This window comes from Labeo rohita, chromosome 24, assembly GCF_022985175.1.
Source record: "Labeo rohita strain BAU-BD-2019 chromosome 24, IGBB_LRoh.1.0, whole genome shotgun sequence".
NCBI lineage: Eukaryota > Metazoa > Chordata > Actinopteri > Cypriniformes > Cyprinidae > Labeo > Labeo rohita.
This window is the reverse complement of record NC_066892.1, coordinates 22822019-22849820: the sequence shown is the minus strand read 5'-3', so window position 1 is coordinate 22849820 and position 27802 is coordinate 22822019. Positions and strand designations below refer to the sequence as shown.

At 35.8% G+C, this 27802-nt stretch overlaps 1 protein-coding gene across 2 annotated transcripts; it reads right to left on the bottom strand.

Annotated features, from left to right (window-relative positions):
- Nucleotides 1-1667: 1667 nt before the first annotated feature.
- Nucleotides 1668-27597, bottom strand: atp6v0a1b (ATPase H+ transporting V0 subunit a1b). Of its 2 annotated transcripts, none has more exons than XM_051098007.1 (22): nt 27511-27597; nt 26233-26404; nt 26068-26146; nt 25137-25234; nt 24589-24717; nt 24351-24433; nt 23185-23311; nt 22993-23075; nt 22817-22910; nt 22474-22686; nt 21544-21694; nt 20306-20445; nt 19252-19412; nt 18930-19020; nt 18140-18258; nt 17811-18027; nt 17605-17712; nt 13109-13303; nt 11461-11478; nt 8819-8936; nt 8549-8720; nt 1668-4163 (listed from the first exon to the last, which is right to left on the bottom strand). In XM_051098007.1, the coding sequence occupies exons 2-22, from the start codon at nt 26347-26349 to the stop codon at nt 4070-4072; spliced, it is 2607 nt and encodes an 868-aa protein (XP_050953964.1). In that variant the 5' UTR covers nt 26350-26404; nt 27511-27597; the 3' UTR covers nt 1668-4069. The 2 variants fall into 2 exon arrangements, with proteins under 2 accessions (XP_050953964.1, XP_050953965.1); XM_051098008.1 differs by having other exon boundaries at nt 13109-13216.
- Nucleotides 27598-27802: the final 205 nt, after the last annotated feature.

Sequence of the window (27802 nt, the reverse complement as noted above, 5' to 3'; positions counted from 1 at the left end):
ATACAAAAATTGTTTAGCTTATCCTTTGTTTAGATCATAATTTTAAGCATTATAGTTAATTGAAATTTTGAAGAGTAAAGAGTAGAAAAATAAAATAGTACGCATAAATAACATTCAAAAAGAAATGAAACATGTGGTAAGATGTTTCTCGTAAAACATGAAAAAAAATATCAATGTGACTTTCACAAAAAGGGAATTTATTACTTTTAATAAAATTAATATGATCCCCGTACAAAACAATGTGCTTAAGTGTTCTTGGTATTTATGTTAGTATTTATGGCCTAATATGTCAGCAGTGAATAACTACTTTAAATTGGACAGCACGTATTTATAAAAAAAAAAGAAAAAAAGAAAGCGATCTGGAAAGAAGCATTCAAAAAGACTCTTGGTAAGCTCAGAGCATCAAGTTCAGCAGATGATGTACCCTCCTCGCGGAATTACTGACATGTTTCTCTGTTGTAAATCTGTGGTACCTTACCTGCTGACTGTTAGGAGTTTGCACCCAACTTCATGTGCAGACCCCCTTGTAGAAAGTAAAAGTGTGTTAAGTCTGTATAGTTACACTCCTGCTCTCTACACATTTGGTTACACTCTAACCAAATGAGCTTTAATTTAAAGGTTTATAGCAACCCGACCCAAACCCGCTCTTTATTAGTAATGCTTGTTAATCACTGTTAACAACTGCTATAAACCTGCTATATTTATGGAGTAGAGTAGATAGAAATCAAATACATATTAAAAGTACAACATATTCAAAATACATGAAATGATATTCAGTAAAATGCAATAAACTTACAGCTGAAACTGAATGATTCTTGTGTTGTTGTCTTGATTTAAACACTTCAAACTCAGGATTCAAATCCAGATTCCATTTTTTCCATCCATGCTTGCATCTCTTCCTCCCTCCCTCCACAGGAAATTGGACACAAACATGGCGGAAATCTGGAGCCAGTAAAGCTGTAAGGCCTGGTGGATTCATTAAGTGTTTCATTGTCTTTTGAGGCGTTGCTATCCCTTCCATGGCCACAGGGTCAAGAAACAAGAGATCTTTCCATGTTATATTTAATGTAAAATTAATTCAGACAAAATCTTCTAAACTTGAGACATTATCTATCTTGTTTTATAACAAATATACAAGTCACACAATACCAAATAACCCTTCAAGACCAACAATCAAATGTGACCCTGGACCACAAAACCAGTCATAAGGGTCAATTAAAAAAATAAAAATAAATAAATAAATAAATAAGCAGAAAAATAAGCTTTTTATTGATGTATGGTTTGTTAGGATAGGAAAATATTAGGCCAAGATACAACTATTTGAAAATCTGTAATCTGAGAGTGCAAAAGAAAAAAAAAAAAAAAAAAAAAAAAATATATATATATATATATATAAATATTGAGAAAATCACCTTTAAAGTTATCCAAATTAAGTTATGCATATTACTAATTAAAATTAATTTTTGATATATTTACGGTAGGAAATTTACAAAATATCTTAATGGAACATGATCTTAATATCCTAATGATTTTTGGCATAAAAGAACAATTGAAACTTTTTACCCATACAATATATTGTTGGCTATTGCTACCTGTGCTACTTATGACTGGTTTTGTGGTCCATTGTCACAAATGTGTATTTTAATTAATAGAATCAATGACATGAGTTTATTGTCTCCAGATCTTTAATTGTCTGATTTAGCAGGAACAGGGTTTTACAACAGATAGCTTTGACTCTTCTGAATGTATAGTTCTCACTGAAATGTTCATTTATGCACACTCTCTTCTGCATGTCAAAGACTTACCACATCACCACAGCAAAACAATCAAACACAGCAACTAATAAATAGATAATAAAGTAAATCTTCAATATTTTATTTCCGTTGATATGTTTCACTTTTTAACAGGAAACAGCTGAAGACAGTCCACCAAACATTAACACCTTTTACTAGCTGCCTCATGAGACTTATGATATCCACTTTTGTTTACTCAGTAACAGGATGTTAACCTTTATTCTGTAAAATGCAGTTGATTTTTTGACTAACTGCTTTTTAGCATGATGGGATCAAGGTTGACTACTTTTCAGTTAAGTTTTAACAAGGCAATATGATATCCCTGCAACCATCTATGGTACTTCATCTGTCCCTTCACAACAATACAAATACAATTAAATGGTTTGTGGAAACATAAAGACTAGACTTACTGATGACTTTAGATGTAAATGCAGGTTTTCACTGTTAATCTGGAAATATTTTTAAATCGAAACATTTTCATGTAAACGCCACTGAAACTTCTACAGTGAATAACAATTTATTCCAGTTCTCTGCACTATAACAGCGGTTCTCAACCACATTTCTGGAGCCCTCCTCCCCCACAACTACACATTTTAAATGTGTCCTTATTTAAACACACCTGGTTTAGGTCATCAGTTCTTTAGCAGAGACTCCATGACATGAAATGGGTGTGTCAAAAAAGGAGACATTTAAAATGTGCTCCAGGAACGTGGCTGGGAACCACTGCTCTACAATAAATAATTTGATCAGGGGCGTCCAAATCTGCTCCTCAAGGACCGTTTTCTCGCAGACTTTAGCTTTAACCCTAATTAAGGTCTTCAGATTCACTAGAAACTTCCAGGCAAGTGTGTTAGAGCTAAATTTTGCAGGACATTGGACCTCCAGGAACAGGATTGGAGGTCGCTGCTTTAGCTGGATATTACTCTTTGAGGATTTTCACACTTTAAATAATTAACCCCGGGTCATTCTAAGTACTAGGTAAAAATCCTGGGTTATCTTGCTTCACATTTGACACTGGTCATAATTTACCCAAGGTTAATAATTAATCCTGCCTATTCTTAAGATGATGTTTCACACAGTACACTCCTAAACCCCGTTAAAACCCCATCAAATAGAACATTTGTATTTGCATGTATGCAGTGTCAGTGTCATTGACTGGAAGAATGGAGCATGTGAATTGTTTACAATAATTTTCCATAACCAGTTGACATTTTCCCCTCAAACGCTAAAGTGTTTCTGTGGCCATCCAAAGTATGTGAATACTAAAGTATGTGAGTGCTAATGCTGTCCCAATCTGATGCTAACCCTGCTTTTAAATTCTGTCTGTGGTCTTCTGCCTGTTCACCACCAGAGGTTGCCATCCGATTACATTAAAACTCACACTACACAGACTGTTACACGTCACCCTGGACTACATTTCCCATGTTCCATTGCACTGATTACACACTCACCTGCAATCACACAGACTTTAAATATGAGTATTGTTTGTGTTTATCACTGTGTTAGCAATAGCAACATTACAGAGCCACACGTTTCATCCGTGTCTTGATCTTTGCCTGGTTTATCTTGTCCTGTCTGTCTGATACCTGTCCTGGAATTATAACGTTAGCCTGTCTTAGATTAACCCTCTGTCTTGCTGTTTCGGAATTTGTCTGCTCCTCATCTGTCTGTGGATTACCCGTTTTCTTCGCCCTTTGGATTAAATTCGCCGTTGTTTGACCCATGCCTGTCTCTGGATTACTCTTTCGTCTTGCCCTGTTTATATCTGTTTGCTGGTGTTGACCCAAGCCTGTTTTGACCTTGTCTTATAATAAAGAATTGCATTTGGATCCGCACGTCTCTTGTCTCAGTCGCTCCGTGACAATAACATTCCTTTACCTGGGGTTAAAATCGGGGTTTAGAATGGCAATAACTCAGGGTTAAGAGCAGTGTGAAAAGCCCTTTTAGAGTGCAGTTTGTGAAATACCTCTAAATAATTAAAACTGTTCAATCTAGATTTCCAATCAGGACTCCTTATATATTTTTAACATTGTAACATCCATTATAGTTAACACACTGTTTTGAAGGACTGTTTACATAAAGTGGGGTTATAAATCTGGCAGAAAGGCTTACAGAACACAGCACATCTCAAAAACACCCAGGAAAATGTGCATTTAGAGGTTAGGGGTCACATCTTACAAACACTTCACCAGACAGCACTGCTCCTGAAGAGGACAGGGTGAGACAGGATCCATGCAGGAGTGGGAATTGATGATATTTGATAAAGCTGAAGTCGCTCATTCGTCAAATCGACCCTCCAGGATACTCTCGAAGGAAAACGGGACAAACTTGAAGCCCTGTCCTGTGTAGAATTTGTTCTGGAACTCCACCCTAAATGACAGGAAGGACAGGACAAAAGAACGCAATGTCAGAGCGGTGATGAGTGGGACATTTAATATTTAAAACACCTGTGGATTCCTGTTGATAACAATGTGCTTGCATCTTTGTTTACTTGTGGTATGTTGTGGTTGTTTCCTCAAAAGCGTGTGTGTTGAAGTGAAAGGGTGAGAATCGGGTTGGACTGTATGACCATATGAGGAATGCGACAGCTGGTGAAGAGTCTGTTACACTATGGCAGCTATTAGTGGGTCAAATAACTCTCTCGTGCCCTCTTACAACACACCTACACTATTGTTCATTTTCAAGATTACTGGCATCAGTCGATAACGGTTCTCACTTGACTGATTAACAGAACTTGTACAAACTTAAATCCTATATAAAACAATTCACACATTATAGACAGACTATAAAATAACCACAAAGCACTAATTTCTCAGAATGTTCTGTGCAAAGATCATACTCTCTATATACCCTAGTGAAAAATAAATATACTAAAATGCATTTCAATTCATTTATCTCATGCTAAGTATACTACAAATGCATTTACATATTATGTACTTTATAAAAATATCCTGCAATTGTACTTTAAGTATTTTAAACTGGTATATTTAATTTTTCCTATAACTAATTTTGTACTTAATGCACTTCAATTGTGAAGAAGTAGTGCTGAAGTCCAACTAAAGATATACTTAAATATAAAAAAAAAACACTTGCAAGTATACTTTAGGTACACTTTAAATATTTTGCATTTAAAGAAATATATTATTTAAAGACCATACAAGCATCATCAACAGTGATATTAAAACATATTTTAGGCTTAATATTAGGCAATGTGCATTGTGTACAAGTAGTACTCCAAATAAAACTTAATTACAACTTTATATCAGAAATTCTCAAGCAATATGTCAGTAAATATGTTAATAGACTTAATAAATGCATTTTAAATCTATTATTTTTTCACTATGGTAAGAACAGATGATGGGGAATACTGAGGTTGAACAGCTCAAATAACCTTATAAATGAGCTAAATGTGTCTTATTCAACATATTTTTGTATTAATTTCTGAAATTTTCATACCTGTAATGTGGGTAAAATGTTATTTGAACTATTTCCCCAACTTTGTCTATAATGGGCACATTTTTCAATTTCTCCAGGTTTTGCTCCCAGGAGTGAAAAAACACACCCATAATCGCACACATTCCGTCACTATCATTGGCTCATAGATAAGAGTGTTTAGCTTTGCCTTTGAGAGAAATATTTTTGAACTGAAGGCTGAGATTTTGAGTAAGGTAATGTCCAGACACAGATTTTTGAAATCAAACAGACAGCTGTTAGTGAGTGATTGTGTACATGACAGCTGTCTGGGGGAGATGAGAAAAAAAGTAAATGATATTCCATATATGCCTTTAATGCAGAAATCTTTAAACATCAGATAAAACAAGATTTTACATTGAGCTTAATAAAAATAACATTGCCTCCTTATTTGAGATCCTGTTGGGTGGATAAATGGGAGAAGGAAACATTTAAGAGTGAGGGAATGTCTCACTGCTGTGGTAAATATTTAAGTCAAGAGAGAAAAGACTCTTCCATCTTTCCACACACGGACCAAATAAAACCACCAAGTGTGCAGAACCCCATTTACCTCCAACTTGTCTGTGTGTGTATTGTCCATGTAAGGCTTTTTGAATGGGGTGAGCTGGGAATGACATTAAAATGCCATACTTAGCGCCTCTCACTGAATGTTTTGTTCTTGCCATCACTATAAAATACAACAACTGCTATATATATCCATATACATATGCAGTTCTGTCTTGTAAAATCATTATTAGAACAAGTTATTCTTGAGAGGCAGTGATGTTTACCTTTCCTCTTCACATTCTTTCCCTCTGTAGCACATTACAGAAAGATGACATAATCTATACATTAAGATGTTAACAGAAAAGAGTGTCAAGGATAGTGATTGTGGGAAAAAAAGAGAAGAGACAACTTCCCTCAGCTGTACAGCTCTATTCATTCATAGCTTTTCAGTAATATAATTTCAACGTGACTGAATAGTTTAATTGTGTTAATGGTTATGACAACTTTAAAGGAACTCCACTTCCAGAACAACAATTTACAAATAATCCAAGATGTTCATGTCTTTCTGTCTTCAGGCGTAAAAAAATATGTTTTTTGGGGAAAAGCATTGCAGGATTTTTCTGCATATAATGGACTTTATTGGTGCCTGGAATTTGAACTTCCAAAATGCAGTTTAAATGCAGCTTCAAAGGGCTCTAAATGATCCCAGCTGAGGAAGAAGGGTCTTATCTAGCGAAACGATCGGTCATTGTTTTCGAAAAATAAAAATTTGTATACTTTTTAAGCACAAAAGCTAGTGTGGCACAGGCTCTGGAATGCACGTCCACGGGTCGTTCTTGAACGATTTATTCATTTTGAACGAATCTTTAATGTGACTCAGGAAGAACGAGTCGTCTCGGGGAGTGATTCATTCAGTCGTGCATGCGCAACATTCTATTAGGTTCTCTACCGGAATTAGTTCACCTGTTTCAAGTCTATGGGTTTTTCGAGTCATTCTTATGGGGCTGTCATGTGATGCTGATTTTGCTAAAATGAACGAAATGACTCGACAAAAGATTTGTTCATTTTGCTGAACGAGACTGAACGAGACGAGTCGGAAAAACTTCCCATCACTACTATGAATCACATCTTCGAATCACCACAAGTTCATCGTCTGTGTACTCCAGCTCAAAAAGGTAGAGTAGGTTGAAAAACTCCATGTAATTTTCTCCTACAACAACGTTACCTTTTTGTTTGTAAACAGTGTTTGACTTACTTGCACTTTCTTAGTCTTTGCACGTTCGCTTTGTAAACACTGGGTCTGTAGTTCCACCTAGGTTCCATATGACCTTTCGACGTGATTCAATAGTACGTGAACACGCATCCCAGAGCTTGTGCTACACAAGCTTTTGTGCTTAAAAAGTATACAAATTTTTATTTTCCGAAAAAAATGACCAATTGTTTCGCTAGATAAGACCCTTCTTCCTCGGCTGGGATCGTTTAGAGCCCTTTGAAGCTGCATTTAAACTACATTTTGGAAGTTCAAAATCGGGGCACCAGTGAAGTCCATTATAGGCAGAAAAATCCTAAAATGATTCCCTCAAAAAAACATAATTTCTTCACGACTGAAGACAGAAAGACATGAACATCTTGGATGACAAGGGGGTGAGTAAATTATTTGTGAATTGTTGTTCTGAAAGTGAAGTTCTCCTTTAATGTATTTGGTCTTAGCGAACTAGATCTTCTACGAAATGCTGCTGCAGAGCAAATATGACTTGCTTCTGCCAACAGATACAAAGACACGCTGCTGTGAGCACTTGAAATTTGCTGCTGCTGCTGCATGAGTAGGCATACATAAATACCCTAGCAAATATAGACAGGTGGAGCTGGGGAGGTGGTGGGTTTCAGAGAAACTCTGATAGTAGGAATGTAACAATATTATTAATATTGTGATATTGCGATAGCAAAACTGTCTCAATATTATCGTGGTCACATGACCATAAACCACAAAAAGTGTAGTTTTTAAATTATATTTAAACTTCTTATTCTAATATGAGAAGTCGTGTTTTGGGTCATTATGCTTTGACTCAGTATCTGTCAAATAAACTAAAACCAAAAGTGCAATATGGCTTCCCTTTATCAAATCTGTTTTCGCTGTGGGTTTCAAAGCCAAGTGCGCATTTCGTTCAGGCGATGCTGTGTTTTCCACGCCTCAGAACGTCTCCATTCACAGTGAATGAATGCAGTGAATTTTTTTATTGCATGTGCTGTGAATTTAGCGTGCATTTGGGAATGCAACGACCATCAGTTGTGCTTTATTTTCACCGCAGATAGTTACAGCATTTCACTAGATTTGTAGTGAGACGTGTAAAGCCGGGCTCACACTACTGGATTTTTAGCCCAATTTTGCCCCGTTTTTCCCCTCCCGAGAATCAGAGAAAAAATCTTGTCCAGCACCTTGATCAGTCCCGATGTTCGGCATGGATTATCTGGTAATGTTAGACGTTCACAGATGGAACCTTGCACCTCCTGATCTGCTCTCACACAAATCGGGGCCGCCGGATCATATAATGTTTGATATTCAGAGGCCAGCCGGCTTGTGCTCCGCATTAAATGATGTGATTGCTAGCACAATGCATGAAAAAGATCTTTTTCTTTCAAGACTGAACTACTGAACTTTTTTTTTGAGTGATGTCCTCATAATATCTACAAAAATGTTAAAGAAAAAATGTTTCAATTTTAAAGTAATCTGACTTCATTTGTATGTGGTTACACTGGTAAGTTACAGCTCTGTGTGTTGATGTGTGTGTTTATCTCACCAATGCAAGCGTAGAGCATGCAGGAATGCAGACAGTCCCTCCATGATAAGTAAGATGCACACTGTTAGCGTGGCAAAGGCAGAGAAAATGATCGACAGGCCAAAGAATCCGCCTCCACTCCTTGAGGACAGTCCAAGATGCATCACCATTCCCCAAAGAACCTCAGACAACTCTGATAGACAGACAGAGAAAGAGTAAGTTAAATTTTAACAAGCCTGTGGATGTGTTGTGGATATTTATATGTTTGTGTGTTTGTGTGTGTGAACTTACGAGCATGAGCCAAACTAAGGGCCCAGAGCCGCAGGTATGAGGCAGTGTTGGAGATGCAGCCCAGACAATACTCTATAGTGTGAATGGCCTGATGAACAGCCACATCTCCAAAGTTAAACTACAGGAAAAAAAAATAAAAAACACAGGAAAGAGTCAATAATGATCTTTGAATGTAGGATCCAAAAAAAGTTAAAAGCACTTTTATCCAAAGTGACTAACATTACACTGATAGTACAATTTTTTTCAATCAGTTATCTAAATCACTTTTTTGTGCACATATTATTTTATTATTTTGCTGTTGTGCTAAAATCGTCTTAAACTCAAGCATGTGTCTAGTCAAGTGTTATCTGATTCAGTAATGATAAATGAGTGGTAGAAAACAGCACTCTTTTTTAATATAAGTACTGGCTCTGTAATTCATCTTCACTTTCCATCAAAATATTTTCATATTGTGTAAGATGCATGGAGTCATTAGTATTTGAGAACAATAGAGCTGCGTTGATTGTGATGTCAGTGATCTTTTTCCTGTCTTTTAACAGTCCAGAGAGATTACAGAGAGACAGAAGCATGTTCTTTCCATTCATCTAAATATCGCATATCCCCTTCTGTCAAGTCATGAGCAGCGTAAAAAACACTGTTAGATGAAGAGTCCTTACTGAAGTTTATTTTATAATAAATGTAGAGTGCTGCAATGGACTGGCCATCCAGTCCTTACTTAGGACAAGTGGTTTGGAGAATAAATGGATAGAAAATGGATGGAAACACAGACTGACCAAGGAGTTTACTGTTAAGTAAAATCTCTGGATTGACTTGAATTCTGTCAGATGTTGATCTAGAGTGATGCTAAAGTCACAAATTCCAATAAGACCAGTATCTGATTTAGAACCACATATGGAAGTGGCCCAAATTAAAATCACACTGTTATAAAAAAACAAACAAACAAACAAACAAAAAAACACTTTGAACATGGCCTAAATTAATGGACAGCACTAGAGTTGGAGCAGGAGGGTGGTCCTGCTTAGGTGGTCGAAGGTTCTGTTCAATAGAAATAGGTTTTACTGTGCAAGAAAAATAATTGAAAGAGCATTGATGTCAGGTGTGTTTATCAAGAGGGAAAAGACAGGACAAATTCTTCCCAAAGTCTTGTAAAGTTTGGTTTGGCAGAGGCTTGTTTCCCTTTTCCACTTGACTCTTTTGTTAGGAGTGCCGAATGGGTCAAAAGCCATCATGGAAAACCTGACGTAACACACTCATTGTTCTACAGCAGAGGTGTGTTACCGGGATATCATAGAAACCAGAAGGCCAAGGCTATTGAGTGACTCAAAGTGCATAGATTACACTAATGTGCATTAACTCAATAACACAATATCAAGGATATTACATAATTCTACAACAATCGTGTATTGAAAAATCTGCCTTACTAAGAAACCGCACTGTGTCACGAATTGTTTTCACCCATTTACATTCATTTACAGTTGTTACCACTTACTCTAAAAAAATAGCATGTGTGGTTCCTAGCACATGCAAACATACAATAAAACACACTGTGGACTACTAAAAAAGGGTCACTGAAGGTCATAACTTCCCGATAATAATCTATATATAATTGACTGTACTGTAGGTCTATCGATCGCAGATGGCAGAACCTATACTGTTGTTTTCCCTTTGTGTAAAGTGAAACTCTAGAATAATTTTTAATTTTACTGAAGTTAGATTTAGGGTTGGGGGGCTGGGGTTATATCTATAATTGCCATATAATAGGTCCATATTTAAAGCATTATTTATTGTATGTTTCACTAAGAGCTGTTATTGTATTTTTCATAAGAGTCGAATCCATATAACTTAGCTTGCAAACATTTCATGCATAAAGCATACTATAAATTTACTTGAAAACACTGTTTTGACATCCACAGATGACTTTTTTTGTTTGTGGGAAGTGTAACTTGTAGGGCCATGTTTTGTACTGTAGTATTATGGAATGCACCCTTTTCAGTTTGTAGCTCATTTGATCTGACACTTCTTTGAGTACATTTTATATTTACATCTATGATATGTGACCCTGGACCACAAAACCATAAGTATCATAAGTAGTGCAGGTTTATTTGTAGCATTAGCCAACAATACACTGTATGGGTCAAAATTCTAAATTTTTCTTTTATGCCAAAAATTATTAGGATATTAAGTAAAGATCATGTTGCATGAAGATATTTTGTAAATTTCCTTTGGTAAATATATAAAAACTTAATTTTTGATTAGTAATATGCATTGCTAAGAACTTTATTTGTACAACTTTAAAGGTGATTTTCTCAATATTTTTTTTTTTTTTTGCACCATCAGATATCATTTTCAAATAGTTGTATCTCAGCCATTGTCCTATCCTAACAAACCATACATCAGTGGAAAGCTTATTTATTCAGCTTTCAGATGATGTATCTCAATCTCAGTTTCCAAATATTGACCCTTATGACTGGTTTTGTGGTCCAGGGTCACATATTTCCTCTATTTATTAGCTGTTAATTTTAATAAATTATGAATTGTGTTGGAATAAAATATTTATTATAAATCCTTTTCATGCATAATTTATATATGAGAAAGATTATGTGAATGCAAAAGTAACACAACAATACACAAAATTCTCTTACCGGTTCTTCCTCTGAATGCTTGAAAAGTAGAAAACAGAGTTTTAGATAAACAAACCAGAGAGTACAGTATGAATGTTTCTAATTAAATTATTGTTAAATGAATTGCATCTAATATTAATGCATACCAATGAGAATAATAAGTAAGGTAGGTCAGAGGTTACAGATCAAGAAAGCAATCTGCAAGCTGTTAGGAAATTCATTCTCTAGCGGGTGTGTGATGTGTGTAGTACTCTCTTTAACTCTGGCACACATGCACCAAGCACTTATACTGATAGACTACTATTATTCAATATCTGATATGTGCATGCTGGATCCTGTCTTTGTGTTTGCACTCATACAAAATTTTTCCATCTCGGAAGGTCTATGCAATCCTCTTTCACCACGAACAATTAATGCCATGTGTGGGTAATACCACAGACCTTCACCTCAGTCATAACTCATCATAATACTCATAATAATAAATTACAGATAGATTCAATTCAGATAGCCATAAATAATCACTGTTTCAAAACAAGTTTCAAAACTTCAGTGCATTCCAAAATCACTGAATCATCGTATAGCTATATTTCTGTTTCCACTGTCTTAAACAGACCACACATCAATAGCAGTGATAAAACTAACATTTAATAATAAATAAAATGACATAAATGTGTTGTTCAAATTGTCAAGTTATTGCTCTTTATCTTGTCCACAAAAACATCTAATAGGCTGAATCTCAAAAAAATAAAAAAATAAAAATTTTTGCTATTTAGTTTATTTTTTAAACATTATACTATACATATTTAAGTGAATTTTTTTTTAAAGATTTATTTCATGCGATTTTATTCCTTTATTTAGATAGGACAGTGTAGTTGGATAGGAAGCGAAGTGGGAGAAAGAGAAGGGGGTGGGATCGGGATAGGTCCACAAGCCAGGATTTGAACTCGGGTCACCCACAACGCAATGGCGCTATATATGTCGGCACGCTAACCACAAGGCTATTGGCGCCAGCAATATTTAAGGGTATTTAGGTAAGTTTTTCTTTATCCAAAATATAATTGCATGTATTTTTATTGATTCTGGTGTAAAGTATTACTTGGAAATTTTCATTACATATTTCATGAAACTGACCCTCATGTAAAACATTATGCTACCAAGAAAGCAGCCTTTAATTCATTCAAGTGTATCTTCAATATTTGTTGTTTTTATCTGCTCAGCACATGAAGGAACAGACGGTTCAGGGCAATGTCAAAAGTTAAGACAGAGGATGAAAATATTTTGCACATTCCAGTGGTGGGTATGTTTTGAGCGGGTGAGTCAGACTGCTCACCGAGTCTCAGTGAAGAGTTACTCCACTGTTTACATTTCTCAAATTACTGCAGGATGACAATCCTTTAATCAGTTTCTCTTCTGTCTACACTTAAAACATTGGTAGTATATAAACTATGGTTTCCTTTCTACAAACTACAACATCTCACAAGAAAACATCACTCTAGCAATGTTTCTCCATGTGCCGTCAAAAGGTCTCTCAGCTGTTGTGATTAGATTGTATTTGTATGCATATGTAATGAGGATTATATGCATCAATACCTATCAGTAAAGTATACTACAGTGATGTTCCCAATTCAAATAATTCCATCAACTGGCTGACATTACAGACTTCACCCACCTCATCTCCTTCCTCTGAGTGCTGCGAGAGCTGGTCGTGGTCAATGATCTCCGCCTCGTCCTCTGTAGGCCCGTTTCCGACCCGGACGCCACCGAACTTCTGCGTGCCCTGTTGGGTGAGTCCGGTGGGTGAGCTGGTGCCTGTCTGCTCTAAAGTTTCTAGATTCTCTGCAGGTCTTGCCTCCCTCATCTGGGACTAAATACAAACAAGGTCTGTGTGGCTATCAGCACGCCATGGGCCGCCTGAGTGTATGCTGTGTCTGGTATGGCTGCTTGGGGCACCTACCAAAACACGATGGAGCTTCACCTGTCAGTCACAAAGCAGCTGGGCCAGTATCATAAATGAACTATTTTTGTTAATTAAGGGACAATTTGTGTTCCGTGGAAGGGCATTTTCATTACTGCACCAAAAAAAAAAGAAAGAAAAAAAAAAAAAAAAAAAAAAAAAAGCATGCTATTCATTCATTTCAAATATTCAATTGAATGGCAATAAATTAACTGACATAAATTTTGAGCCATTATTATATAGTTTTCAATATAACTGCTGTTTCAGTTTTCTTTAATGTTTTTAATGTAACATTTACTGTTTTCAGACTTGATGTTAGAAGATATAAGATAAATATATATACAAAATGTATAAACATATGCACTACCAGTGGAAAAAAAAAATTGCACAGTAAGATTTTTAATGTTTTTAAAGAAGACTCTTCTCCTCACCAAGCCTGCATTTATTTGATCCAAAGTACAGCAAAAGTAGTATTGTGAAAGACTGATAACTATTTAAAATAACTGCCATCTATTTGAATATATTTTAAAATGAAATTTGTTCTTGTGAACAAAGTTAAATCATTACTCCAGTCTTCAGTGTCACATGATCCTTCAGAAATCATTCTAATATGCCAATTTGCTGTTCAAAAAACATGTATTATTAGTGGTGCTTGCCAAAGGCAAAGCATCACTATTACTATGCTGTGTGCTTCTTATTATTATTCTTATTATTCTTCCGTATGAAATTTCGGCGCGTAACTCGTCCCACAGTTTTTGTCACAGACCCACGAAATGGGCGTCAAATCATGCGGCCTATTCGGGAATGGTGTGCTATGACTTTTATAAGCGATCGGGTGTACGATGATCGTACACGGGGCGAAAAATCGCCGAAAAAATCCCATAGACAATGCATTGCGGCCAACTTTGACGGGTCGTAGCGCCGAGCGAGAATTTCGTAGAAACATGCGATTCACCACATTTGGAGAGGCTGGCAGGCTGTGCGAGAACATACCACGCAATGGGGTGTAAGTTGTACCCCTGGGGCGCAAGGGCCCCCCAAATTTTCCCATTGACATACTATGGGGAGGGACGGCCCATTAAAAAGCATGTGTTTTTCCTACTATGGTAATTTACATAGGAATTTTGCATTGAACATAACTCTGCATCACAATGTCATAGAAACATGGGGGAGGGCTCATTTAACTCAGCCAACCAATCAGACTCTCAGGATCACCGATAAGCCGTCAAGCCACGCCCTAGCAACCATATATAGCACCCTAGCAACTGATCCCATAGACTGCCATTATAAAAGCCCAGATGGATATCTTTGGATCACAGTGTCATAGGGACATGGGGGTGGGCTCATTTGATTCGGGGCAGTAAACAGCCAATCATGAATCAGCTTCACCACTTCCTAGCCACGCCCTAGCAACCAATATTGAGCACCCTAGCAACGAAAACCCACACAGACATATCTTCAAATCTGAATGTCATAGAGACATGGGGGTTGCTTTATATCATTCATACTGACAAGCAGCCTTTGGAGTATCGTCATTGGCAGCTGCCAAGCCACTCCCTAGCAACCAAACAGAGTACCCTAGCAACCATCTAGCAAGTCCTATATCTCTACATCAGAACATCGTAGAGACACGGGACTTGGTTCTTTTGACTCATGCTAGCAAATAGGAATCCTTAAGATGCTAGCCATGCTAGTAGTGAATAGCTACATGCTAATAGTGATTAGCTAAGTGCTAAATCAGGCTAAGAGCTCTATAACACTCCATATTAATGATCTGTGACAACTAGTAACTGCCTAACAACACTCTAGCAACCACCCCAAGTACCTTAGCAACCGCCCTAGCAACCACCCCAAGTACCCTAGCAACCGCATAGCAACACCCTAGCAACCACCCTGGATACCCTAGCAACGGCATAGCAACACCTTAGCAACCACCCAGGGTACCTTAGCAACCGCCCTAGCAACCACCCCGGTTACCCTAGCAACCGCATAGCAACACCCTAGCAACCACCCCTGTTACCCTAGCAACCGCATAGCAACACCTTAGCAACCACCCTGGGTACCCTAGCAACCGCATAGCAACACCTTAGCAACCACCCTGGGAACCCTAGCAACAGCCCTAGCAACCACCCTGGTTACCCTAGCAACCGCATAGCAACACCCTAGCAACCACCCTGGGTACCCTAGCAACTGCATAGCAACACCTTAGCAACCACCCTAGGTACCCTAGCAACGGCCCTAGCAACTATCCTGGGTACCCTAGCAACCTCCCTGAGCAACGAGTGCCGAGTTTTGCCACTGCAAGCACCACTCACATTTTCTTCAGAAAATGTACGTCTAGTTTTATTATTATTATTGTTATTATTATCATTATTTAAAACATGACTCTTTGATGAATAGAAAGATCCAAAATTCAGCATTTATCTGAAATAAAAAAGCTTTGTAACATTAAACACTATACCATTCAAGTCAGTATTTTTTTTTTTTTTTTGCGGGGGAAAGAAATTTTTAGAAATTAATACTTTTATTTAGCAAGGATGCTTTAAATTGATCAAAAGTGATGATAAAGACATTTATAATATTACAAAAGGTTTCTTCTGAACTTTCTTTTCATCAAAGAAACCTGAAAAAAATCTGCTCAGCTGTTTTCAGCATAATAATAAATGTTTTTTGAGCAGCAAATCAGGATATTAGAATGATTTCTGAAGAATCATGTGATTGGAGTAATGATGCTAAAAAGTTAGCTTTCAAATCATAGGAATAAATGACATTTTAAAATATATTCAAATAGAAAACAGTTATTTTAAAAGCACTAAACTTATCACTAGCCATGTAAAAAAAGAAATACGCTCAGTTTGAAGTAAATGTGCACTTATAGTGTAACTCATATTTCAAAATCTTAAAAAATAAAAAAATAAAAAGCACTAGTGTACTTAGAGAAAGTGCACTCATGTTTCTTAACACACTTAAACACACTTTTAAACTTTAAAGTTTGCTTTAATGGAATACATTTATTTTGATTTGTTGACTAACATACTACAGCACATTAAAAATACTTCATTATGATTTTAACTATAGTGTGCTATTCAGTATTACATTTGAAGTTAATGTGTTTTAAATGTGCTAATTTGCAACTTCATTACAAATTCGTAATTGTAATTTTAAGAAAAATATTTGTAGAAATTATTTCAAACATGACCTACAAGTTTCAATAGATAAAATACTGTACTTTCAAAATTTAAAGGGATAGTTCACTCAAAAACCGTTTTTATCAGTTGTTCAAACTCTCTTTCTGACGGCACCCATTTACTGCAGAATCTGATCGTTGGTGAGCTAATGATATAATGCTAAATTTCTCCAAACCTGGTTAGATGAAAAAATATACTCCTCTACAACTTGGATGTTCTGAAAGTGAGTAAATGTTTAGCAAATGTTAAATTTTTAGGTGAAATATTTCTTTAACACATGAAACAAGAAACTTGCATTAGTGACCACCATGTTTTAAATTTCTGGGGCATTTTTTTTTGCCACTTTCAAGACAAATTTTCAAAATTTAAAATCCATCCATCAATTCTACAGATTTTTCCTGAACAAGAACTGGTAGTAGTTAAACATTATGATGAATTTAAGGCTTAATAACTATTTAAGCATTTAATAGTTATTAAGAACATCTCAACACTAAAACTGTCATGTGAATGGAACATGTGAAGTTATCTAGTTATCTACTTTTTTATTTTTGACCTAACTATACTAACTTCTAAACAATCTTCAACCTGCTGTAAAAGCTTCCAGAATGGTAGGTGCCCCATCGGTCCAAAACAGAGTTGGCTCCTCCTTAATAATCTCATGTGATCTTACCTACACAGATGAAAAATCATGCACACTTCTACTCTATCAAACAGACATATGTGCACACAAATAAACATCTATGAAGAAATTTAGTAAAGGTGTTGTACTTGGCTTTGTCCCATGGCATGCTGTTAAAAACATCTGAGGAAACACAATGTTCACAGTCTGTAACTCCAAACCAGAGTATCTCAGAGGAGTGTTTGTTTGTCATACCTAGTGATATTTGTATAGTCTGCATTTTCCATGGACAATGAAACAAAACAAACACTTTCAACATTCCACTTCAATATCATGCTCTCTGATTAATGACATGAAATGAAATAAGAAGTTTGGCTGGTTTTGATTAGAGTAAATAAACATACCAAGTGCTTCCTCCACAGGTACTGACGGCGCAGGACCATAGTCTTCACCACCAGCATACACGGCACACACGCCAGAGCTATCACCACCAACAGAGACTGAATTCCTGCCTATGCACACATACAAAGAGATCCTCCAGTCATCTAATCAGAATTCTGTCAGATTCTGACCAGAATTATTAGCATCTACAACTTTTTTTGTGCATTACCTGTCCTCTGTACAAGGGTTTGTTGGTGGGGTCATTGTAGTTGAAAAGACACATATTGATGAAGGCAATCAGTAGACTGGGTGCATCCTTAGATGTTGCTGCATCATAAGCCGTCCACTTGTAGAAGATGAGCAGGATCAGATAACCAAACAGACTGCTCATGAACACAATCTCAGGGATAAAACCCAGGAAAATGTTCAGAGGTTTCTTGAAGTACCTGTGAAACACATGGAAAAATATGCAGTTAGAGCACTTCATGAACAGACGATTCCCTGTCACTAATTTGTATACTAGCAGCTTCACTCGCAAACTTTTTAACATACACTTACAGGTGATTGAAGAGGGACAGCGTGACTCCAAACAGCATGTGAATGACACCCAGGATTACAGACATCTTCATCTTAAACGAGTTCAGGAAAGTCAGCTTATTTGTGGCGATATTCCAAATCTGTAAGAGAAATATTAGTAGTCTTATACCATCATCTCTGTAGCTTTGTTATAATTTGAACTGAAGAATTGTATTTTGGTCTTTGTAATAATACAGATAAATTACAGTGTAAAAGTACAGAGGACAAGAAGGTCTCATTTGTGTTTTTTGGTAATTATAGGTCATTGCATATTTCGTTGCCTTAGAACTATAAGGTTCTATCTGACATTTTTGTCAAAATTGAGTTATTCACATATTCTTATTCGGTGACAACTTACTTACATTATGTGATGTTTCTTTTGTAAGCTGTGTATATTTTGGGCCTGTTTTTTAGAAAACAAAAATGGTTCTATCTACAGAAGTCTATGGAATGCAAAAACTTTGACGCTCAATATCTCAAAAGTGCTCAGAATGCAGATAGAACCTTATAATTCTAAGGTGTCGATATGCTTTACAACATGAAAAATGTTAAGTTTGACAAGATAATTTTTCCCCAACTTTTACAAAAATGTCAAAAAACATATTCCATTTTGTCTACTCACAAAAACCTTAAAATATGATAAAGTGTACTGCCAAATATACAGACATAAATTTATGATAAAATACACTTTACACGATATGTATACAATCAATGTCTCTTTGTCTCACGTCTTTGTGTATACTGTATGAATGTGTTTTTGTGCAATACATACGGGGTCAATGCCCAGAGGATAGGGGCCACCAAACACGCCAGGAACAGCAGGGTCTAACTGAAGAACCGTGTTACCATCCAAAGTCTCAAACCTACAAATAAATACAAGGATAGAAATAGTACAATACTCAGGATATAATAATTGCTTCACAGCAGAAAAATTTGAAATGAGAAATGCTATTTAACATGCTATTTTAATGCTTTGTTTTTTTTTTTGTTATTTTCATTATAAATTAATTTGACAATCAAAGTAAGATTGTATGGTTGCTAATGTTGTTTGATCACATTCAAAATGTTTTACTAATTTAATATTGTGAACTTACGTCCAGTTTCCCTTAGGGAAAAACATGGGCCGCACACTCCAGCCTGAGCCGAACATGTTGAGGGACTTGGAGAAGCAGTCATTATAGATCAATCCGGTGTAGACTGAGAATATCCCCATCAAAAGAATGATATAGCGTCCTGCAAAAATCATGTTAAACATCTACACACACACACACACACACACACATACAAACGAAGGGAAAAGAAATTAAAACTAAGGTTAGACCTTTATGACTTCATAAACATTCAGCAAATTATATCATAAATATTCAAACTAATTTTGCACTTCTTAATATGATTTTATGATTACATAATTGTGACCCAGGATTACAAAACCAGGCATAGGGGATAATTTTTTGAAATTGAGATTTATACATAATACATTGATTCCTACTGATGGCAGAGATACAACTATTTGAAAATCTGGAATCTGAGAGTGCACAAAAAAAAAAAAAGAAAGAAAGCGAAATATTGAGAAAATTGCCTTTAAAGTTCGCCAAATTAAGTTATTAGCTATGTATATTACTGATTAAAAATGACGTTTTTATATATTTACAGTAGGAAATTTAAAAAATATCTTCATGGAACATAATCTTTACTTAATATCCTAATGATTTTTGTCATAAAAGAAAAATCGATAATTTTGACCCATACAGTGTATTGTTGGCTATTACTACAAATATAGCAGTGCTACTTATGACTGGTTTTGTGGTCCAGGGTCACAATTGTGCGTTAAAATCTTCATGAATTTGGTTTGATTAATTTTTTTTTTCAGTGTTGGCATATTTTCTATTGAAATAGGAAGTTGGTTCTGGATATATTTAAATGCTGCACACACATTTTTTTTTAAATAGCCAACTGCATGTATACTGCTTGTTTGTATAATCAATATTTTCAGCCAAAGACTGTAAATTTAAAATGAGAATGTATGAATGTGAATTTAAACATTTCAAGTTGTTAATGTTTAGATGTACACTAACAACTCCAATTAGTCTTCATCTCCAAATCTGATATAATATTTCTTTAATGTAATTATTATCGATCAGCTGAGACCTCATTGTCACTCTTCTGAGCAAGCAGCCGGGTCTCTCTGATGACAAGATAAAGTGCCGCACATGTCATCAGCACTCCATGACCCATGTCTCCAAACATGACAGCAAACAGGAATGGGAACGTAATGATTGTGTATGGTGCTGCAAGAAACAAAACAGAAACAATCCAATCATACAAGTGTTAAAAAACATTAGTTTTTTTTTTATTTATTGGTTAAGAAAAAAAGAAACTGTGCATTGTTAAAGTCCACTTCCAAAACAAAGATTCACATATAATGTACTCACCCCCTTGTCATCCAAAATGTTCATGTCTTTCTTTCTTCAGTGGTAAAGAAATTATGTTTTTTGAGGAAAACATTTCAGCATTTTTTTTCCATATAATGGACTGATATGGTGCCCCGAGTTTGAACTTCCAAAATGCAGTTTAAATACGGCTTCAAACAATCCCAAATGTGGTTGTAAATGATCCCAGCTGAGGAAGAAGGGTCTTACCTAGCGAAACAATCGGTTATTTTCATTAAAAAAATACAATTTCAAACACTCATCTTGTCTCACTCTCCCTGAACTCTGTGACAGTTCTCAAGACAGTTAGGGTATGTCGAAAAACTCATATCGTATTTTCTCCCTCAACTTCATAAATAATTTCAAAATCATTCTACATTGCTGCAGGAATACCGACATAGTCTTTGCAAAGTGAACATGCAAAGAAGATCAAAGAACCTTAACAAAAAAGATAAAACAGCGATATAGAGCGATTTTGAGGTTGAGGGAGAACATGAGATGGGAGATTTTTCGACATACCCTAACTGTCATGAACCAGAAAAAAATAGTCCAGGCAGAGATGAGACAAGACAAGCTTTTGACATTAAAAAGTATATAAATAGTATTATTTTTATGAAAATAACCGATCGTTTTGCTAGATAAGACCCTTCTTTCTGGGGTCATTTACAACCACATTTGGGATCGTTTGAAGCCACATTTGAACTGCATTTTGGAAGTTCAAACTCAGGGTACCATAGAAGTCCATTATATGGAGAAAAATCCTGAAATGTTTTCCTCATAAAACATAATTTCTTTACGACTGAAGAAAGAAAGACATGAACATCTTGGATGACAAGGGGGTGAGTACATTATATGTGAATCTTTGTTTTGGAAGTGGACTTCTTTAAACTAAATAGTAAAAGTATGATTGTTTTCAAAATCTTATAAAGATGTTTTTTATGTTTCCTGTGATGGTACCTGGGTTAATCTCTCGATAGGTCCCGATGCCGTAAGCATCCACAATATTCTGGAACCCCGAGGTGAACTTGTTGGTCTTGTTGTAAGTAGGTGGAGTTTGTTTGGTCTGCATGCGGTTCAAGATGGAGGGAACTGTGGAGCCACTCCGTTCCTACGTAAATAAAAACTTGATTAAACTGACAATACTACCACCAAAGAATTGCCTTTACAGTGTGGTAACACTTTATTTTGACAATTCCCTTTAGACATGCTGTAAAAACTGGCTTCTTAACATTTGCTTCTTTATATCTTTTGATAGCTTTGATGGTCCTCTAACAGACATTCTACTGACTATAAATAACTTAGCAGGTACATGTCAACCAGAACCATAACAGTCTACTAATACTCTAATTAGTTGACATGTAGTTGCAAAGTTACTTACAGTCAACAGAATGTCTAAAGGGGACCATCAAAATAAAGCGTAACCTTTAAAGTACACCACCAATCACATTTACTCATTCTTTATTAGTAATATTTCCACATAAACTATAAAATAACAAATAGAAACACAATCAAGTTCATGAGCTGCATACTGGGATGGCTTTAAAACAGTGTGAAACTTGTTCACATGTTGGATGCTTTTCCTTTACTATCTGCTCCAACCCATTAATTGTTAAATGCAATTACAACTTTAGTATAGTAAAAATGTATATGCAGGCACAATTAATACTGTCTACAAAATAAATGTAAATTATTTAATCATTGGCATGTAGATCTATGGGCTTCATGATGATAAATACAATAAAGTGTGTCTAAGCTTTAGACTGGAAGTAAATACTGTATATGCAAATCCTATTTTTTCTTGCTTTAATTTGCAGATTGAATGGCTCAAATAAATCACATTTCAGAGGATGAACTCATCTGTCATGAATACTGATTAATATTACTCACTGTTCCCCTCCGCAGAGCGAACTGAATGGAATCGAGGTCAGAAACGGGGCACCAGACCTCTGCGATCAAACATTTCTGTGTAACATCAATGTTACAGAGATTCAGAGTGTGATAAATGGCCTTCATCTTCCTCACTTTGATAAACCACACACGTATGGTTTTCGCAGCGGCCTGCAAAACCCTCTGCCGGTGGTCCTCCGTTTGATTCAGTACCTGTATTATTGTAAACACAGCAAACACTGTATTATCAACATTTAAAATGAGGTCAAGTTCAAACAGAGTTTAAATGTAATCAACAATATTAAGTTGGAGAAAAATCTACAGACTGTAAAACTGGGCATACCATCTGGAGGTCATCAATGCGGGTGTTGACACCTGCTGCCATTTCCTTCCTCTCCTGAGGGGTCTCAGGGCACGGGTACAGAGATGCACGGAACCTGGAGATGAAGTTTAAAGTCTGTGATTAGCATTGGATGAAATGATGTGAATAATGAAAGATCAGAAAGGACCATGCTGCACCCTTCACAGATCTTCTTCACTCTGTTCTTCAGCTGGTCTCCTTGGAAGAAGATGATGAACACAGATTTGTGCACCTGGTCTCCCTGTGATAAACAAAGAACCATGACTTGATCAATGTTTTATCATGCTGGTATAAAGTATTAAATGCAAACATCTTAAATAAAATAATCTAGATTAAAAATAGACACTAACAGTTGTGGGGTCCTCAAGAGGGTCCTCAATCTCTGTCTGACGTAAAAAGACATTTCCACGGCAGACTCTCCACAGCATCCTTTCAAACGTGGGTATTCTCTCCCGGTTTATAACCCCAGCCACAAACCTACAGGGTAAACAAGTCTGTATTTTTAGCAGAGTACAGAGAGGTTTTAAATGAAATTTTTGTGATCTCTGTCTATAGAAAAAGGTTTTAATGAACAGGCCTTTTTACTTTTACTTTAATAAAAGTCTTGCACATAATTACACAAGCGTACTAACATGAATAGGGACACACCAATTCCTTTTTTTTCTTTGTGTAATTACATTGAAAATTATTTAGATAAAAAAATCCTAAACACACAATCATAAACCATTTTGTTAAAAACATACAATAAAATAATTGTTTATCTTCTAAACTATGAGGGTAAATTCTTGTAAAATCTACAGTGACTAAATTCTTAAACAGTGAGGGAATGGTCCGCTATGACCAAAATAATGGTGTCCACCTATTATGAAAATTATGAGACATTGAACATTTTTTCCTTGGGCTGACCACTGAGTCATGTAGGCTAATTTATGAGTAGTGTTCTCATTTGCCTTTACCACATGTGTTTTGTAGCAGCATGTGACATGAATGTCATTGGCTTTTTAATTTAGAAAAATGTGTTGCTTTTATTTTAACTGTGCTATTTGTTTCTTTATTATCTTTATTACTGACTGTTTATATATAGGTACATATATATCAGCTACAGTCAAACCAAAATGTATTCAGACACCTTCAACATTTCTAACAGCTTACTCGCTATAGTTTAGAAAACGGTAATAAAATATAATAAGAACTCACTCGTTAAACTGTGTCAGAACAAATTCATCTTGATAATATCAGATAACTTTGATAGAAAGCTATGTAACAAAACATGGTCACGTCAAAGTGCCAAATCAAATTTTTGGTCCCACATTTCTATCACTTTTACTGGATGTCCATTGTATAAAGAATTTTTGGGTATAATACGTCACAGATTACTTTATTTTGCTATCCTCACTTACATAAATTAACTATAGTGTCCTGCAACCACTAGTAAAAAAGAAAATCTAAAATTATAACTGTTGTCTGAATTTTTGGTTTGACTATACATACAGTATATCAGCTACTTGGAACTCACCCTAGTCGCAGCGGGGCACCTCGACCAGCCTCACTGGGGTCTAGCAGAGATGATGATTCTTCCAAAAGGTTTGGATCCTCCATCTAGAGAGAGTCCAGCAGAATTATAGGTAAGGGTCAAAGATAGTTAGTATAGTATTTGTAACTTGTGTAACATTGTGAATAGATACAGTTTTAAAGATCTTTTTTCTCTCTCTCTCTTAAAGATCTGTGATCATATTGTCAGAAGACAGTCAGACCTCATCAAAGAACTGCTGGGTACGTCTGAGGATATGTTTGAGTTCTGTCAGCTCTAGAAAGTTCTTCTTCAGGGCCTCTTGATTAGTGTTGATCTCTTTCAGCTCATTCTCCAGCTTCTCAAAGGTTGCCTGGTGATCAATATGATAAATAAAAATTAATTCTATTAAGAAATAACAATACAAAGTTTGTCACTGAGTGAAGCTATAAGATGTTAGAAAAGGTTTGGTAAGAGCTTAAAAGGTACTTTTATGTTTAACTGTTTAAATATTGCTGAAAGGTCTTGTCAAATTGATGGAAACAGACTGTTTTGGTCCCTTTTTAGAAATTGACAGAAATTAACAGAAATTCATAGACCACTATGAACTGTCATATGGAACAGAACTGCATGAAGATACATTAAAATGTCACCTTTTTCACCAAAAATTAACAGCATATGAGACATGGTTTGGAACCATATGAGAGTGAGTAAGTGACAGCATTTTTATTTGGATAGAATTATTCCATTAAGTTTATATGTGATTAAAGCAGCATGAGCGGGTGAAATTACCTCTAGGTCAATCATGTCTCGTGGGAATGGGACTTCGGGATTCTCACCAGTGTCCATTGTTGGAATGTTAGCTTTCTTAATTTCCTTCTCTACGAACCCTGCAGAACATGACACCAGTACCAAATTACTAATGATATTCACTGATTTGTTCTGTATAATTATTTCTCACAGAGACACAAGTTTTTGTGTCTTATTCAGTGGTAAATTCTTGCTTAAGCAATATGGGCAGCCATCTTGAGTGCCAATGTTTTATAGTAAACCCCTTTAACACCAGAAAAATAAAAAATGTGTTAAATATGATAGTACACTACCAGTTTTAGAAAGGTAAGAATATTTTTAAAGTAGTATTTTCTGTTCACCAAGGCTACATTTATTTAATCCAAAACACAGAAAAATATAGTAATACTGTAAAAAAAAAAAAAATAAAATAAAATAATATATATATATATATATATATATATATATTTTTTTTTTTTTTTTTCTTAATGTAATATAATTTATACCTGTGATGCAAAGCTGAATTTTCAGCATTCGTAAAATCTGTCTTTCAGTCTTTTTTTAAATGTTGTAGATTTAAAAATTGTAATTGTAGATTAAAATTACCAAATGTATTTTCAGACATTTTCAGGTTTGTTCAACATAATTAAATGAACAGTTTTCCTTAATATGCACTTTTAGCCCTGATGTACCCTATATGTAAAATCATAAATCAAAATGTACAGCCTTAGTTATTTATGATGTTATATGTATGTACATTTTTTTTATTATTTTGATATTTAACTTAAAGGTTCTGTAAGTGATGGTTTGGAATATTGCACATATTGCCATTTTAACCAATCAGAGAAGTAGCTGCAGCTGTCAGTCATTCTGGAGAGTCAAGACTTGTCACTGGTCTTGGTGTATTAGTTTGTACATGTATTGATTCACTCACTGAGTTTCCTGTCCATCTCCTCACAACGTCTCACTTCATTCACAAACTTCCTCTGGAACACGTTCACATCTGGGTTGAGCTAAAAAGAAAAAGGTTTGAACTCATTATCAGCATATGATAAAAGAGAGAGCAGGAAGAGAAAGAAAGCAAACTGTATCTACTCACATCTCTGAACTGGACCATTCCCAGCTCTCCCAGTTCACTGACACAGCAGTAGGCCGCTTCAGACTGGAGGAAGAGCTGGGCCAGAGTCATCTCCTCACTGCGGAATAACTCCCCCATGGTGCTGCAGGCCACAGGAACTCACCCACAGCTCAAATGGATGCTACAGGTCAGTCTGGATGACAGACAGATAGATAGATAGATAGACAGATAGATATTTTACATCAAAATCATTATAACCTTTATAACATATCATATAATTTTCTCATTAGCATTCATTAACATTATGTACAACCTTTATTAATGTAATCGTGTTTTTGCAAATAAACGATTACAGCAATGACATCGGTTACACAAATCCATACTGACCATTACACGTCTCTCAAATGATATTAAAACCAATACAGAAGTCAGCTGGGTCTCCTCTAATGCGAGAATCTCTGCGCTGGGCTCAGCATCACTCGCATCCCAAAGAGCCGATTGGATGAAAGCTCAGCATCCCTTCTGACTGGCTGATGAACTCAACATCCCTGCATCTCTAACAGCTGATTGGCCAAAAAACTCAACAACCCTCGCATCTCTGAGAGCTGATTGGCTGATGGCTCAACATCGCCCACATCTCTGCCGCACTGTCCTTCAGCTCTGAAGGGCGCCATTACACGCTCATCTCTCTATCTACACTGTACCAATAATAAATTTCAGCGTTTCATCAGCGTTTTATCACATTGTTTAATATACTAACGAATTTCGGCGCGTGTGTTAGATCTAACATCTAACACACGCGTATTTATTTATAAGATGTTCGTTTTTGTTTAATAAGGCTAGGGCGAATCATTCTGGCATCATTCTAATAATAAATATAAGTAGACCAGTTAGAGACATCGAGCTCATGTAGTTGTATTTTGAACAAAATGAGTTAATACATTAATACGTGATTGAATAAATTAATACATGAATGAAACAGTGAGTAACATTAAATATGCACGACTGATTAACGCAGATTTTCAATGTAACTTACTAATCACTCAAATGTTATCAGCTGTTTGTTTCTTTTTTCACGCAATTATAACATAGTATTAAAGTAATAATCAGTGCAAACATTCAAATATTTATTAACGCTAATGGCTGACAGACTAAATACATCCATATTCAAGCATCACAACCTCATTCAAGCGGCCAAAAATACAATTATTCATCCACTCATTTATATACATATATAGTGTAAGAGTTAAAAGTGTAGAGAAAGAGAAAAACGAATATGTAAAAGACAGATTTTCTTACCGTCCTTGACGTCTTCAGTAAGAGATCTGTTCACCTCTGCGATGATGATCAGACCTGCTACGTGACGTCACACCTGCTACTGCTACAGGGTCACGTGATTTTTTTGATGTTTCTTTCTATTTATGGTCGTGCCTTATTATCCAAAGCGGGAGGCGTACCTCGGTTTGTTTATTCCTCTTTATCATTATAATCTAAATATATACCCCCTTCATTTGGAATAATGGCAATATAACTGCTTCAAATAAATCTTTATTTTAACAAATGTTTTAACTTATAAATAATTCATATCTAT

What these genes read in the sequence shown, in the direction of transcription:
- atp6v0a1b (XM_051098007.1), bottom strand. Translation starts at nt 26,349, where the DNA reads ATGGGGGAGTTATTCCGCAGTGAGGAGATGACTCTGGCCCAGCTCTTC. An exon ending in GGAGATGGACAGGAAACTCA is followed by an intron (nt 25,235 to 26,067) that starts GTGAGTGAATCA and finishes CATGTTCTGCAG; the next exon opens with GGTTCGTAGAGAAGGAAATT. An exon ending in CTCTTGAGGACCCCACAACT is followed by an intron (nt 23,076 to 23,184) that starts GTTAGTGTCTAT and finishes TGTTTATCACAG; the next exon opens with GGAGACCAGGTGCACAAATC.